The 14,200-nt window shown below is 48.6% G+C and overlaps 1 protein-coding gene across 2 annotated transcripts in view; it reads left to right on the top strand.

Annotated features, from left to right (window-relative positions):
• The window catches only part of Igf1r (insulin like growth factor 1 receptor), a 273,603-nt gene extending 264,065 nt beyond the window's left edge, over positions 1–9,538 (top strand). For both annotated transcript variants that reach the window (XM_028776664.1, XM_028776665.1), the window contains exons 20-21: positions 2,609–2,743; positions 8,934–9,538. In XM_028776664.1, coding sequence (XP_028632497.1) covers positions 2,609–2,743; positions 8,934–9,327 — 529 coding nt within the window. In that variant the 3' untranslated portion in view covers positions 9,328–9,538. The remainder of the gene's footprint in view (positions 1–2,608; positions 2,744–8,933) is intronic.
• The last annotated feature ends 4,662 nt before the right edge of the window (positions 9,539–14,200 follow it).

Raw genomic sequence — 14,200 nt, 5'->3', positions numbered from 1 at the left:
TAGTGATTGACATCAGTTCTTTAGCCTCGTGAACCTTTCCCGGTCAAGAGCCTTGGATCTTGTTTGGGAGACAGGTGCAAATTGGAAATAGCCTTTGAATATGACCCAGCACAGCCTGGTTGTTTCCCAACTCAAGGATGAGGTCTGTCCTGCAGTTAGCCTCTCCGAGGTTACATCTTTTCTGTTGAATCGGAGTACTCTGTCCCATGTGTAGATGAGGTCACGGGAGAGGGCAGACCTACGGCCACACTTCCATCTGTTCTGAGCTTCGTGCTTCTGGAAGCTTTGAGGTCAGCTTGCAGGATAGGAAAACATCGAGCACAGACTCATTCTACCCCAATTCTGGGTAACAGCTGTCACTACAAGCCACAGCAAGGGTCGTGCAGGGTTCTCCTGCCAATTTCCTCCACTTTGACTAGCCATATGAACCAGTAAGAAAATGTGCAAAGAGGAAAGGCGTCAGAATTCATTCAGCCAAGTGCTGAGGCACTGACAGCGCTTGGGGTATCTGTTTTCTCAACCCGAGCTTTGAGCATACAGCTGGGGACAGCAAGGACACTGGAATGTATAAACCGATTCTCAGCTCTGACTGAACCTCTGCTTGCTGGAGGAATGGCAGTCATTTTAGAATGAATTCATAATCAGAAGACAGTTGTTCGTAAGTAGGTAAAAAATCCAAAGAAAATTTGAAGAATTTTGTTTGACTTTGTAGAAGACCTTTGGAGCATGGTGTAGGGAGGCACCCTCAGGTCAAGCCACACCCTGATCATCTGCATTTATCACAGCTGTTATTTGAACTTCTGTGGAGATGTTCCAGGGACTGTCCCCTCCCTCACAAGGGCAGGAAGGCCAGCCCTTAGATGTCTTCGTTCTTTCTGGTTTATGTGTTCTGTCTTCCTGTCTGCCCTATGAGCAGACTGCTGGGATGGGGTGGGATGGGATGGGATGTTGGCTGCAGGGAGTCTAGGAGGAGAACGGGGTGCTGGCAAGAGTTACACTGGAGCTGACATGCGGAGTTTGGAAAGACTGAAGTAACCAGCAGTCTAGATCCGGCATTCAGAGCTCGGGCCGGGACTGAATGTCTGGAGGCCTGTGGTGCACCAGGGAAAGCATGAGAGACAACGGAAATTGGCCTGGAAGGGAACCTTGTCAAGACCACTTGATTAAAATAGAACACCACATACATCATTGCTTGCCTCGGGCCATATTTCAGACATGAGGGTGGGTGCTGCAGCCTCCAAAAGATGTCTCTTGTGTGGCCACGTAGGCTTTGGAAGGCAGATCCCATGGCTGAACCGGGCTGGAAGCCTGTTTCTCTAAAGCCAGGTCTTTGAAAACCATAACTGCAGTGTATATCTTAGTGACTGCTGGTTCCAAAGGACCTTGAGTCTGATTGTTGAGGTGCTGCTCCCGTCTGACATTGCTTAGTATCGATGTGTACAAAACCCTTTGTTCATAGAAGGAAGCTGAAGCAGCAAACCAAAAGTTGCAATTCAGTCAGAGGCTGCCTGCGTCAACTTAGGCCAGGATCCTCAGAGCCCTAAGTGGAAAATGCCCACCTCAGGCTCTTCTGTGGGGCTCAGCCCTGCTGGGCTGCATCTGAAGCCTTGTGTTGGCTTGCCATGAGCAGCATTCTTTATTCCAGCCTGAGTTTAAGAGCAAACAGGCCAGGGAGAATTTTGGGAAAGCAGGGATTCTCCCTGAGAAAGTGTGTTCACACTGTGAGCGACAGTATGACCATTACCTGTCCAAAGTTTCTATATGCATGGATCTCCTTTAGTTCCGTCTTCTGGGATGACAGGCAAAAACTGTGCACACGGTAGAATTCCTCACTGCTCTGCCTACTGAGTTCATACCTCAGCCAGCCTCTAGACCAAAGGACTTTTTGTTATTGTGACATGCCCCCGGGCAGTATATCTCGCCCAAGTACCCTACCTGACACAGCTGCCTCCTCAGCCTTTCCTCCTGAGTTCTGTAGGGGACAGGGATTTTCATTTTCCTTGCTTGGCCCAAGTCAAGATCCTACAGAACTTTTAGACATTCCAGACCCAGCTCCCTACCCGACATCAGAACTGCTTTGGGGAGTCCAGATACCTATCTGTTTGAAGAACTGACCAGATTCTACTTTGTAGTAGGGTGGAGAACCATTAGCATAGAGATTTCTAAACTGGGATGAGAAGAATCCCTGAAGGAGATAGTTGAGATGCTTAACTGTCCCAGGTCAGTGGCTAGGCTGAGACCTGGTCCTCTTCATTCCGTGCTGAACTAAAGCTAGCTTGGCTTATGTCCCAGTAATGGCTGGGGCCAGGCACTGAATATGTGTGCTGTAGATCAGGCTCTTAAAACTGAGAGAGATGTTAGAAGCCCCTAACCTTAGCTACCTCACTCCTGCCACCTGGGTTGTAGTAGCCCTACAGGAAGCATTAGCAGTGACAAAAGCGAACAAATGTCCCACACTCAGCCGGCTGGCTGGCTTGACATCCACAAAGTGCAGTTGTCACATTGAGGACATTCTTTTTAGTACCCAGAGTCTAAGAAATGGTAGCAAGGAGGGGATGTGGTCCTTCCCTTCCTTTTCTGAGTTATTCATGTTCTATTCCCCCTGTAGGTCCTTTGGGGTCGTCCTCTGGGAGATTGCCACACTGGCTGAGCAGCCGTACCAGGGCTTGTCCAACGAGCAAGTTCTTCGTTTCGTCATGGAGGGCGGCCTTCTAGACAAGCCGGACAACTGTCCCGATATGCTGTATGTATTTCCTTTGCCTCGTAGGGCTAGTAACTCCGGAGCCAGTCCCTCTGTTGCTTGTGGGTACAGGAGAGGTTTGGAAGGGGGCTTATCTATCCTTGCTGCTGGAGATGAGCTTGTTGGATCAGTGACTTTGTTTAATTTCATCCTGTCTGATGTTGGTGGCTCAGAGGGTCTGGAGAATGGCCTTTCCTGGAGTGAGGCTTCAAGGGAGACAAGAAGGCATTCTGATTGGCTCATCGGTACAGGCTGAGAGCAGTGGGCTTCCATTTGGTGTGCACACCTTAAGGCAGCTGTTGTTCTGCATCTCAGGGGTCAACATCAAAGCAGGTTCCCACTACTGTGTCGAGACCCTTAGAGTTTTCTAGAAACAACTTCCAAACCGGTTCAGCTTCACTAGTGAAAGAAGCCCAGGGGGATGGTCACGATTTCTTCTACACAAAAGACACTCATATCTACCCACCCCCTGCCTTTTCTTCCTCAGCACAGTGCTCGCTGACATGGTGCCTTGGATGGTGGGATGATGTACAGATGGAGAGGCTGGATGTGTGGGCAGTGGGCAGAACCACACAGAGGTGCTGGTGACTGCTCAGAATCTTGAGAAGTCAAGGTGTGGGCTAGCCTAGTATCACATGAGGCTCTATCAATTGAAAATGTCATCTCACAGGCTTTTCTGACAAAACCTAGGAGGAGCTTGGTGAGATCTCCAGGAGAAGATTGCTGCTCAACTCTGAGGCAGGGCTTCCAGCAGATGAAGGCACTCCTGTGCATAAGGTGGTTCTAAGGAGATCAGATTGACTACAGGGCAGTGGGAACAGTGGTAGATCTGTGTAGTGTGGGAGGCCGTGGCTTCTCTGTGGACCACTCCATAGACTGAGGGGATTTCTCTAGCAGACTGGAGAGGATTTGTGGTGCTGTGGACCACATGTTCACTCTTCATCTCAGTCCTTCGGCTCTGCCACATTAAGCAGATTCAGGAATCAACAAGGATGGAGCCTTTGAGAGAAAGTGTAGCCCAGGTACTCAGGATAACCCTTCCTGCCTCAGACTCCCCTAGTGCTAGGATTGCAGCCTGTGTTACTTCCAACTGAAACTTTATATTGGAATTTTAATTCCTCTTGGTTTCTTCTTATAAAATACTCCTCTTTGTGGGGGGCAGGGAGGACACTTGTTTATTTGTTTGTTTTTGCCCCAACTGTTTACAAGTATAATAAAGTCCTCTTACTTGGGAGGGCCTTACAAAATAGAATAGGCAGCAGGCCATATTGAGCCACTGGCTTGTCCATTGCCTGCTGTGCCCTGCAGCATCTTCAAGGAGAAAACTGCTGCTGTGTCCTTTCTAAACTGACCTCCAGAGGCTTACAGGATGCAGGAGGCCTACCCAGAGAAGCTCTGGGTTCTGAGTGCTGCTCACAGTGCTCCTTAAAGCTTTGCTTTGACCTCAGTGGTGCAGCTGCTTTCCTACTGGCCCATTGTGAGAATAGTCAGTATTTGGGGCAAAGTTGAAAGCGTGGAGTAGGAACATAGCTGCCTCTGAATCTGCATAAGGGTATACCACACCAGCATTGGTTTGAAGACTAGAATCAGCAGTGTCTCACGAGCCGAGAAACCATTCAAAAGAGCAGGTGTGAGTTTTGTTCCTGTGGTTTAGGGCTGGTCACAGGAGAAGTATTGTTGTTGTTCTTTTATACCATGACAAACATTTGTCTGGGAAACTCATGGGACTCCTGAAGCTGATCCATCTCCAGCTGACTAGATTTTTTTGTATGAATTTAATATGCTTGGGAAGCAGCCACCTGCTATGGGAAAGGCAGTGAACTTCCTGTTCCCAGCATAGAGTGAGGAGGAAGTTTACACACGGAGGCTGCTCTTGGATGCAAAATGATTGATTCAGAAGGCCTTTCTGCTTTGCCATTCAGAACCCCCTTGGCAGATTGGTCTCCTTTCTAAGAAAAGAACAGAATGAAGGGAGACAAGCTGGCTCTGGTAGGGAGTGTGGTGCCCTGATTTGCTGAGATGCTGATGAGAGGAAGATGTGTTCTGGGAAAGGATTCTTTTGGCACAGTAAATGAACACCCTCGGGAGTAGTCTGAAGCCTGTTGGGTCTCACACATAGAGGAAGGGCTTCCATTGTGTGGTTCTGAGGCAGGAATAGCCCTCTCTGGCCATGCTTTGGCCTCGTTGTCCCTACACCTGAACCAATTTGCTTCAGGAGTAGCCAAGTGTCCAGCCTTGTGTATCACAAAGTGTTCTAACTTTAGAGGAAAGGGCTACCATCAAACACTAGGGTATCTAGGTCTGAATGTCAGTGCCAGATTCTATGAGGCGGGATCAGGGGAGCCCATCCTTAGCATCTTTACCCCTGGATTTCAGTGCCTTGGACACAAATTTGTCAGTGAACCGTGCTGAGATCAGAGGCCAGTCCCAGAGTTCATGGAACCTGGAGATCCTGAAACAGGTTTCGGCCCTAATGCTGCAGAATGGAATGATGATTTCAGCTCAGCCTCAGAATTGAAGTGCAGAACCATTTGATCTGGTAGCATCTCCAGAGCTCACGCGCCAAGTCTTCAGGATGCAGGATTCAGGAAGGAACTTGAACATTTTATTACCCAAGGCGAGCATCACCAGCTCAGATGCAGCTGAGACATACTCGGTTGAATCGTCGGGCGGTGGTGGCGCACGCCTTTAATCCCAGCACTTGGGAGGCAGAGGCAGGCAGATTTCTGAGTTAGAGGCCAGCCTGGTCTACAGAGTGAATTCCAGGACAGCCAGAACTACACAGAGAAACCCTGTCTCAAAAAACAAACAAACAAACAAACAAACTCGGTTGAATCTAAGTACTTCTGCATTTTTCCTTTCTGAGAGTCAAACCCCCAAGACACTGGGAAACCCCAGTCTGGTTTTGTAAAGATAAATTGTCTGAATAGAATCATAATGGGCAGGTGACAGTGTCTGCCAGGTGATCCCTGGCATCAACTGTGTCCCAGCTTCTGGGCTACACAGCATCCCCATGTTGGTCCCAGCTGAGAAGTAGGCCCTAAAACAGCCTTAGCTGTTTAGAATGCTAGAGGAGGACCCACTCTGTCCTGTAGGACCTTCTGGAAGTCTGATCCCTGGTAAGAGTCACCACTACCTGGTATAATACTAACACACGGCAGCAGGGGTACTATATACATGAGCTCCAGGGCATATTTCAGTTTGCCAGTGCTTCATATAGATGGCAGTCTGTCCAGCTCAAGACATGGACATGCCCTGAGGCTCAGAAGCCAAGTCGGGCTGGAAATAACAGGATGTGCATACACCCCTAGGGTAGCACTCACTCCTAGGAGAGAGCTAGGTGTGTACCTTCAGAGAGGGACATATTCTGTAACTCACAGCTCCAGCTTATCAGAACTGTCCAGTGGTTTTTAAATGTGCTTTTTAGAGGGAGCCTTTTATCAGCTTATTAATCCCAGAGTCTACTGGAGAGTTTTCTTGTGGAAAGAGTATAAAAACAAGGTCTTAAATCGCACAGAGCAAAAAAGACTTCCTTTTATGGGCAGCACTGGAAGGGCTGACTCTGGATGATTTAAAAGAGGCATCACATGGCTTGTTTTTACTGATGTCACCGCATCCGTACCCTACCCATGGCACCTCCTCAGCCCCACCCCCACCCCTGGCCACGGGGCATGGGGCCAGACACATCTCATGTTCTTGCCCCCGGTTGCACTTTTCTATTCAGGGATAGGCCTGTCAGCCAGAGAGGAAATTGCAGCCTGGCCACAGAGCTAAGCTCCTTGTGTCTGCTTCCCATTCCAGTTGATCCTTCGGGAAAAGATGGGGACAGGGGAAACAGGCTTTATTACCGCCTAACCAGAGTAGGGGAGCATGCTACCTGCCTGCTGTCTATGCACACCAAACCCTCCCATGAGCTCTGACTGGCTGTGGACAGCCAGGAGAGAGCATTCTGGTAGTGGGACCATGGTTACTCTTACTCGGGTATCTACAGCGAAGCCGCATTGTCTGACAGCCTCACTCCGTTCCAACTCACTCACGGTGACTTCAGACAAATGATTAAATGTTTTGGTTGGTGCTTTTTCCTTATATATAAGATGAGGATGTGTTGTAATTGTTGCAATAAAGAGACATCTCTGGCTCTCACGGACTAATGTGACTCCCAGGCCCAGAGCTCTTAGTACCTACCTGCAACCTGTCGTGTCCCACCGGGACCAGTCACTTAGCGCCAGTGAGAATACCTAGTTAGCCTTGTCTTTGGTCCAGTTTGTTTTCCTCCTTCGAAGGCATTGGCCGCTTTTTTGGGATTTTTCTTCACCCCCAGAGGAGTAGGCAGTAAAAATTGTAGAGTTGCTAGCTAAATAGTCTTTGTCTCAACTACTCAACCTACAGAGGAGCTTAAAAACAGCCACAGGGGCTGTATAGCCAGCTCTGCTCCAGTAGAATTCAGCTTGTAACAGGTTCCAAGCTACACCTGGGCCTCCAGAATGCTTAATTCTGGGTGGACCTCCAACACACCCTTTGCAATTTTCTCTTACAGTTACTATCTTCCACCTCATCTGACTTGACCCTAAAGATTCTGAGAAAGCTGGCCAGATGGGCAGGGGTCCCTTTTTCTCCACAAACAACTTCATGCCTACCTGTGGGCTGCTTTCACACGCCTTCACCTCTGTGGGATTATTTGCATGGCCCATTGTAAAGAAGTGAAGTGGCCTGGTAGCCCAGTGATCAGCCTGACAGGATGCCAGAGGCCTGTTTAGGGTGCTGTGAGATTCCTAGATATTCCAAGTTCCATTCAGTGGATTTTAGGGTAAAGCATCTGTTGAGCCAGGAGTTTTAAAACACAATTTCCTGGAGGAGCATAGTTGGAAAATTCTTTGGTCTCACGCTCCTGCAAATGAGAGCTGCCAGGTACCCCTTGCCTCAGAATCATGACCACCCTGTTCTTGCTTTCTGTCTGTTCATCTGTCAGAGTGGCACGGCTTGGGTACTGGAGCCATGACTGGACTAGGGCATCAAGGGAATGAAGGAAGAATAAGCACTTAGATATAGAAAGGCTGGGGCTGGGTGCTCTGGGCTCTGGAAGCTCAGTTTGTTTGGTATATACATTTGAACAGAGAGGCAGATTATTGCATGCAGATAAACAAGGAAGCAGGGTTATTATATACAACTGAACAAGGAGGCAGGTTTAGCCCATCTCTGCAAGGAAGCCATCTTCAGGATGTAAACATCCAGGGGGAGAACGTGACAGTGGACATGTTCTGCACACACTGTCAGCACTTGCACTCAGACCTCAGGGAAGGCTTTCCATCTCTCTGAGCATCACTGGGGAAGGCTTTGTCACACCTGTGGAACTGGGACATCAGGGTCCTTGACATGGCCATGTACATCCCAGCAATACACACTCACGAAGACCTTCCCTTGCTCAGGGTTTCCTCCACTCTCTACACCCAGGCCTTTCCTGGTCAGGGCCGTGGCCGCATGAACAGCAGGGCAGGGGAGCTTCCCAAAGGTTAGTGACCTTGTGGGAGTGATGCAGGTGCACCACGGGCTTTATACTGTTCTTACCTTGGCTTTGTTTATAGAAGAAACTTGTGCTCAGGGCTTTCCTGGCTTGTTGGCCTCCAACTCGAGGTTTCTATTAGAACTCTGCTTCTGGGCATCCTCAATCTTCAGGGCAGGGTTCTGCCTTCATGGGACATATGCAGTAAGCAGGTGCTGGCGTGAGATAGCAAGCTTGGGATATGTGCTCCTGTCTGGCACCCCTGCTGCCACCCCCCTCAGGCCCACTGCCAGGGGCACCCTGATGCCAGGAAGAAACTTAGAAATAGCCTTGGTGTGGGGTACAGAGAATGGTGCCTGTCAGGAAAGCTGTGATTCTCATTAGAGATAAAAGTTTCCTGCTTCTGGTTGATGGATGACTAGAAGAGGTGCTTCAGACAGAAAGTAGGTTGTATCTCTTAGCAGTGCTATTGTTAATAAGACCCTGTTCATGGTGGATTCTGTGAACCAAGACTTGAAGTGAGTTTGGGCTTGGCACTGTGGCTGGGCCTGAGTTCTGGGCACGAGATGTATGACAGGATGCCAGAGGCATCCAGATGGGAAACCAAGGAGGTACAGAGGTGGTATAGTTGGACCTCTCTGGCCTCAACAAGAGGCCTCTGGCAGCTCACCCCGCTTTCCTTCCCCCTCTTAGGTTTGAACTTATGCGCATGTGCTGGCAATATAACCCCAAGATGCGGCCCTCCTTCTTGGAGATCATCGGCAGCATCAAGGATGAGATGGAGCCCAGCTTCCAGGAGGTCTCCTTCTACTACAGTGACGAGAACAAGCCTCCTGAGCCAGAGGAGCTGGAGATGGAGCTGGAGATGGAGCCTGAGAACATGGAGAGCGTCCCGCTGGACCCTTCGGCCTCCTCAGCATCCCTGCCGCTGCCTGAAAGACACTCAGGACACAAGGCTGAAAATGGCCCAGGCCCTGGTGTGCTGGTTCTCCGTGCCAGTTTTGATGAGAGACAGCCTTATGCTCACATGAATGGGGGACGCACCAACGAGAGGGCCTTGCCTCTGCCCCAGTCCTCAACCTGCTGATCCTCAGACACCGAAGCACGTGCAAACAGTAACGTGTGTGTGTGTGTGTGTGTGTGTGTGTGTGTGTGTGTGTGTCCCACTCGGTGGGTGGCAGGGGAGAACAGGTTGTAACAATCTATTCACAAGCCTCCTGTACCTCAGTGGATCTTCAGAACTGCCATTGCTGCCCACGGGAGACAGCTTCTCTGCAGTAAACACATTTGGGACCTTCCTTTTTTTCAATATGCAAGCAGCTTTTTATTTCCCCTACCCGAACCGTTAACTGACATGGGCCTCTGCAAACCTTAATGGCAACACTTAATAGCAACAGGATACTCGAGAACTGAGTTTCCTCATTCTCTGCCTTTTTCTCTCTTCTGCCTTCCCTCTCTCTCCTCTCCCCTCCCACTTCTATGCTCTCCTTTCTCTTTTTTCTGCTTCACAGTGGAAAAAAAAAAGTTTGCAAAAGCCCAGCTGGGAAGCCTTTTTTTTTTTCTTTTTTTTCTTTCTTTTTTTTTTTTAAATCAGATTGACGTAATGGCTGTCCCTGGGGCTCCTCATCACCCCTGTATACACCTGCCTGACACCATAGGTCTTTACAAAAAAAAGGAAAAAGAAAAAAAAATTCGCACACTGAGATGAAATTTTTTTAACTGTACCTTTAACCTTTTTTTAGGGTCATCCAAAAATTTAAAAGGGCCATTGCTCATCCGTGGTTAATCATTTTCATGCTGCCATATTTGCCAAAATCCTGTTTTTGGTTTGGTTTTTCTCTCGCGCATGTACTCCCTGCGCTGATTTACCTTTGTCCAGAGGCATGGGATGAAACGCAGTGTCTAGTCGAGAATACCATTTGAGAGGCACATTGTCGAGGCCCCCACTGTGCCCGGCCTGCTTTCCTAGCTCACGTCCCCCGGGTCTCGTTGCATGATGACTAAATTACTGTTTGGGGGAACTGGACAAGATGCAACTCGCCCTCCTTGAAGAAGGGTAAAGTGGAACTGGGTCTTCACACCACCCTACCCACAGCACCCCAAGAATCCTGGAGGAAATGGCCATGGGCAAGCCTGAAGGTGGTCCTCATACCAGCCTCGTCCCCCTCCCCAGCCTCCCCCCTGGCCCCCCTGAGGGACACATGCGAAAGGGTTCCAGGGACTCTGCCCGGCAGTTGGTACAGATGTGCAGGGAAGGGATTCAGACCCACAGCAGCGTGTGGAGCAGCCCAGGCAGTGGATCCAAGCAGTCTGAGTTTTCACATCGTCTGTTACTAGGACTTCTTCATGGGTCTCTCAGTTCTATGTTAGACCGTGAAACATTTGCATACACATTGTCTTTAATGTCAGTTTTATAACTTTTTTACAGTTCAGATATTCATCTATACGTCTGTACAGGAAAAAAAATAGCTGCTATTTTTTTTGTTCTTTATCTTTGTGGATTTAATCTATGAAACTTTCAGGTCTACCCTTCTTCCTTTCCGCTCACTCCAAGAAACTTCCTATGCTTATTACTAGAGTGTGGTTTTTTTTCTTCCTCTTCTCCAGCAACTGATGCTTCTAGGACATAATTTGCCATGAACTGTTTGATGCCTTTTTTATAAATATATCTCCCTTCCCCTGCTCCCTGCAGCCCCATCCAGTATCTTCTAACCCATAGGCTCTGTGAGCACAGTCGCTGGTAAGGGAGTGGGGATGGTGGGAGGCTAGAGCCCACGTACTCCTGGGCCCTGCTCTCTCCTTTCTGCACCTCTCGTACACAGCATTAGAGTCTGTTACAGTGCAAGGCATGCCACAAACTCAGGTCAGAAACAAAAAGGTTAAAAATCCCACACATCCTGGTTTAGTGTTTCTAGTTCCCATTGTTGAAAGTCACACTTTGCTTTCTCTCCTTGCTTTGGTTGTCACACAAACACACACACACCATACACACACACACCAATTTTGGGATACAGTAGCAGGGTTTTTTTGTTTTGTTTTTTGGGGGTTTTTTTTGGTTTTTCAAGGCAGGGTTTCTCTGTATAGCCCTGACTGTCCTGGAACTCACTCTGTAGACCAGGCTGGCCTCAAACTCAGAAACCCACCTGCCTCTTCCTCTAAAGTGCTGGGATTAAAGGCGTGCGCCACCACTGCCCGGCTACAGTAGCAGTTTTAACTGCAGACATTGGATTATTTTTTTAAATGAATATTTGATCCTTCTGTCCTACCAAAAAAAAAAAAAAAAAAAAAAAAAGAGCTGTTGAATCCCCAGGGAACAGCAGAGCTGGCCCAGTGGCCCATCTGCCACCTTTTGCCATCTCCTTCACTAGACTGACCCACCTGTCTTTAGAACCAGTGTGTCTGAAGGAGTGGCCTCCATATGAGCAGGCTGTAAGGTACCAAAACCCCATGAAGGCCCAAGGCGCAACAGAGCTGACCTACGGTGGCCCTAGAGCCCCTTGCTGTTCTCTCTTAGCCGGAATCCCAGAGCTCTGGGCCCAGGGGTCCTGTTTTGTGTAGATTTTAGCACTTCTTACCAGAACAGTGACAGGGTGAGAGGTGCTTCTGGGTGGAAATATTTAAATTAAGAGTAAGAAAAATGTTGGAGGATGATGATTGCAGTTGTGACTCGAGATTAGACAGGAAAAAAAGCTTGGAGTTCTCCGGCTTGTCTGTAGTTTCAGGCTCACGGCCCCTCCCTAGTCTCTGCCCTACAGTTTCCCCTTAACAAAAATAGAGAAAAGGAGGAGGGGGAAAAAAGCTTATCGAGAAGGTATTTCATGTAGGACTTTTAATTTATTTTGTGATACCTGTTTTTATCACTATAGAGAAGCCCCTGTTATGAATTTAAATGCTGAGGAAAAGGTATATGTATCTCTGTGTATGTGTGTATTAGATGGGACAGTTTTTGGTTTGGGGGGGTTTCAAACATTTATCTACCTCACTCTTGTTTTTCGTGTGTGTGTGTGTGTATGTATATATATACATATATATACATATATAATACATCTCACACTTCTCAGAACCTGACAGTAGGCCAATGATACTGGTAACCTCATCCACTCCACAGGCCACATACCCAGGTGAAGCAGAGAGGGGGCTAGGCTAGTTTCTGGGGTCAAGGCAACACTAACTCAGTCAGCCTCTTCCCGCTCTGTCTCCAAAAGCCCACCTTTCCTAGGGCAACTTTGGTCTTTCTCCTCACCTGGTTCCCTACTTTGAACTCAGCAACCACCATGAGCACAGAGCACACCAGTGGAGGGGGGTCACCTGCCCATCCTCAGCTGGCTGACTTTGGAACAGAACTTTATACAAATTGAATGACTGACAAATTCTATCCCTAAGACAGCAGGTACTCCCAGGTTTTGAGGGCAGGAGGCACCCACACATAGGTTGTTCAAGAGTCCCAATGTGTGCACATGTCAGGGTGCCCTGTCATCCCCCTCAGCTGCTCCTCTGAGACCTGCATGGTGGCAGGGGCATGCCACCATTGCTCTCTTGGCATTGGTTCCTCTTAGAGGTACAGCCATCAGGGAGCTCCCGCCTCTGCCTCTGACAGAAGGCCAGTATAATAAAGGGGGCAAGACAAAGCCTGTGCCCCCTGCAGGCTGCTGTCTTTCCCTCTTCTCCCCTGTCCCCCCAGGGCTAAACAAGGACTGACCAAATCTTGAGGCTGGAAGGGCCAGTGGTTGGCACCTAGCCTTCTCCGTGCTCTGCCTCTGTCCACCCATCCGTCTGCTGCTCACGGGTGGACAGTGCGATCCTCAACTCCAGCAGCTGCTCTCACTGGCCCTGGGGACTTCAGCCGGGAAACTTGGCGGCTGATCCTTTCCCCCAGTGTGGAGAACAGCCTAACAGTTCAGTTAAACTCAGGAGCCCTTTGTCTCCTGCCAGAATGCTGCCCTTTTCTGGGTTCCTAGATGCTCACAGGGTCACTGGGAGATACTGTTTGATCAGGGTTTTCTTCTACACTGTAGGTGACTCTCTGGTATAGTGGCCTCTCCTCTCTTACACATACCTGCCGGTTTTCCACAACTGGATTTCTACAGCTCATTCAATTGATTTTAAGGGTTTTTTTCTTCTTATTATTCTTATTCTTATTATTATTGAAACTGTCTGAGTTGTTGGTGTTTTGTTTTGCGTGGGTGTTTTTTTTTCTTTAAGTAGAGAGAGGACACTAACGGTGTAGTGTGTCCGTCATAACAAATGCTCCAGAAACACTTCAATAAAAAGAAAAAGTCGGCTTGTATGAGGGCACAGTCGTTCTGCTGGATCAACCCACTCTGACTATTGCAAGGCATCATGTCCACAGTTCTAGCCTGATTTCATGCTGGTGTTCCCCGCCTCTTCCTGATTTTTCTCTTTATATGCTTCAAGTAATCTTACCAAGCTGAGTCGTGGCCTTTTTCACGCACCCCCTCTTCTGACTGGAGCTCACACTGCTTGAAGTAACATGAACCACTGAGGCACAGCATGCAGGTGATGTGAACGTTCAGGTGTTCCCCCACACAGCCCTTCCTGAATTGCGGAGATACAGTTGAGCCTGAGCTGTGTGCGGCCCATGCTTCCCCCATCTCCTTTCAAGAATGTCCTAACATTGGATTCATAGTTGGGATGAGGCTTCCTTCTTGAGATATAAAAGACTGTTCAAGGCCATCACTGGTCTCTCCTTCCTGCCTGTTTCTTATGACTCGGGACAATTCAATGGTAGGAAAATCAGCTTCATACAGTAGAAAAGTGATGGTTGTGAAATGAGCAGATGATGGAGTGGTATACTGTATTGTTTTTAGGGTGGGCTGACAGATGGATGAGCTATGTCTGATGCCAAGTTCTAAGCCAGTCTGAGCTCCCAGAACCTCGGCCTTAACAGCACACCCTTGTTGGCAGTGGCTATACCTGAGAGAGACAAACAGTGGTGGCAA

This window comes from Grammomys surdaster, unplaced genomic scaffold (assembly GCF_004785775.1).
Source record: "Grammomys surdaster isolate TR1022 unplaced genomic scaffold, NIH_TR_1.0 271, whole genome shotgun sequence".
In the NCBI taxonomy this organism is placed as follows: domain Eukaryota; kingdom Metazoa; phylum Chordata; class Mammalia; order Rodentia; family Muridae; genus Grammomys; species Grammomys surdaster.
This window is presented reverse-complemented; position numbering and strand designations above follow the sequence as displayed.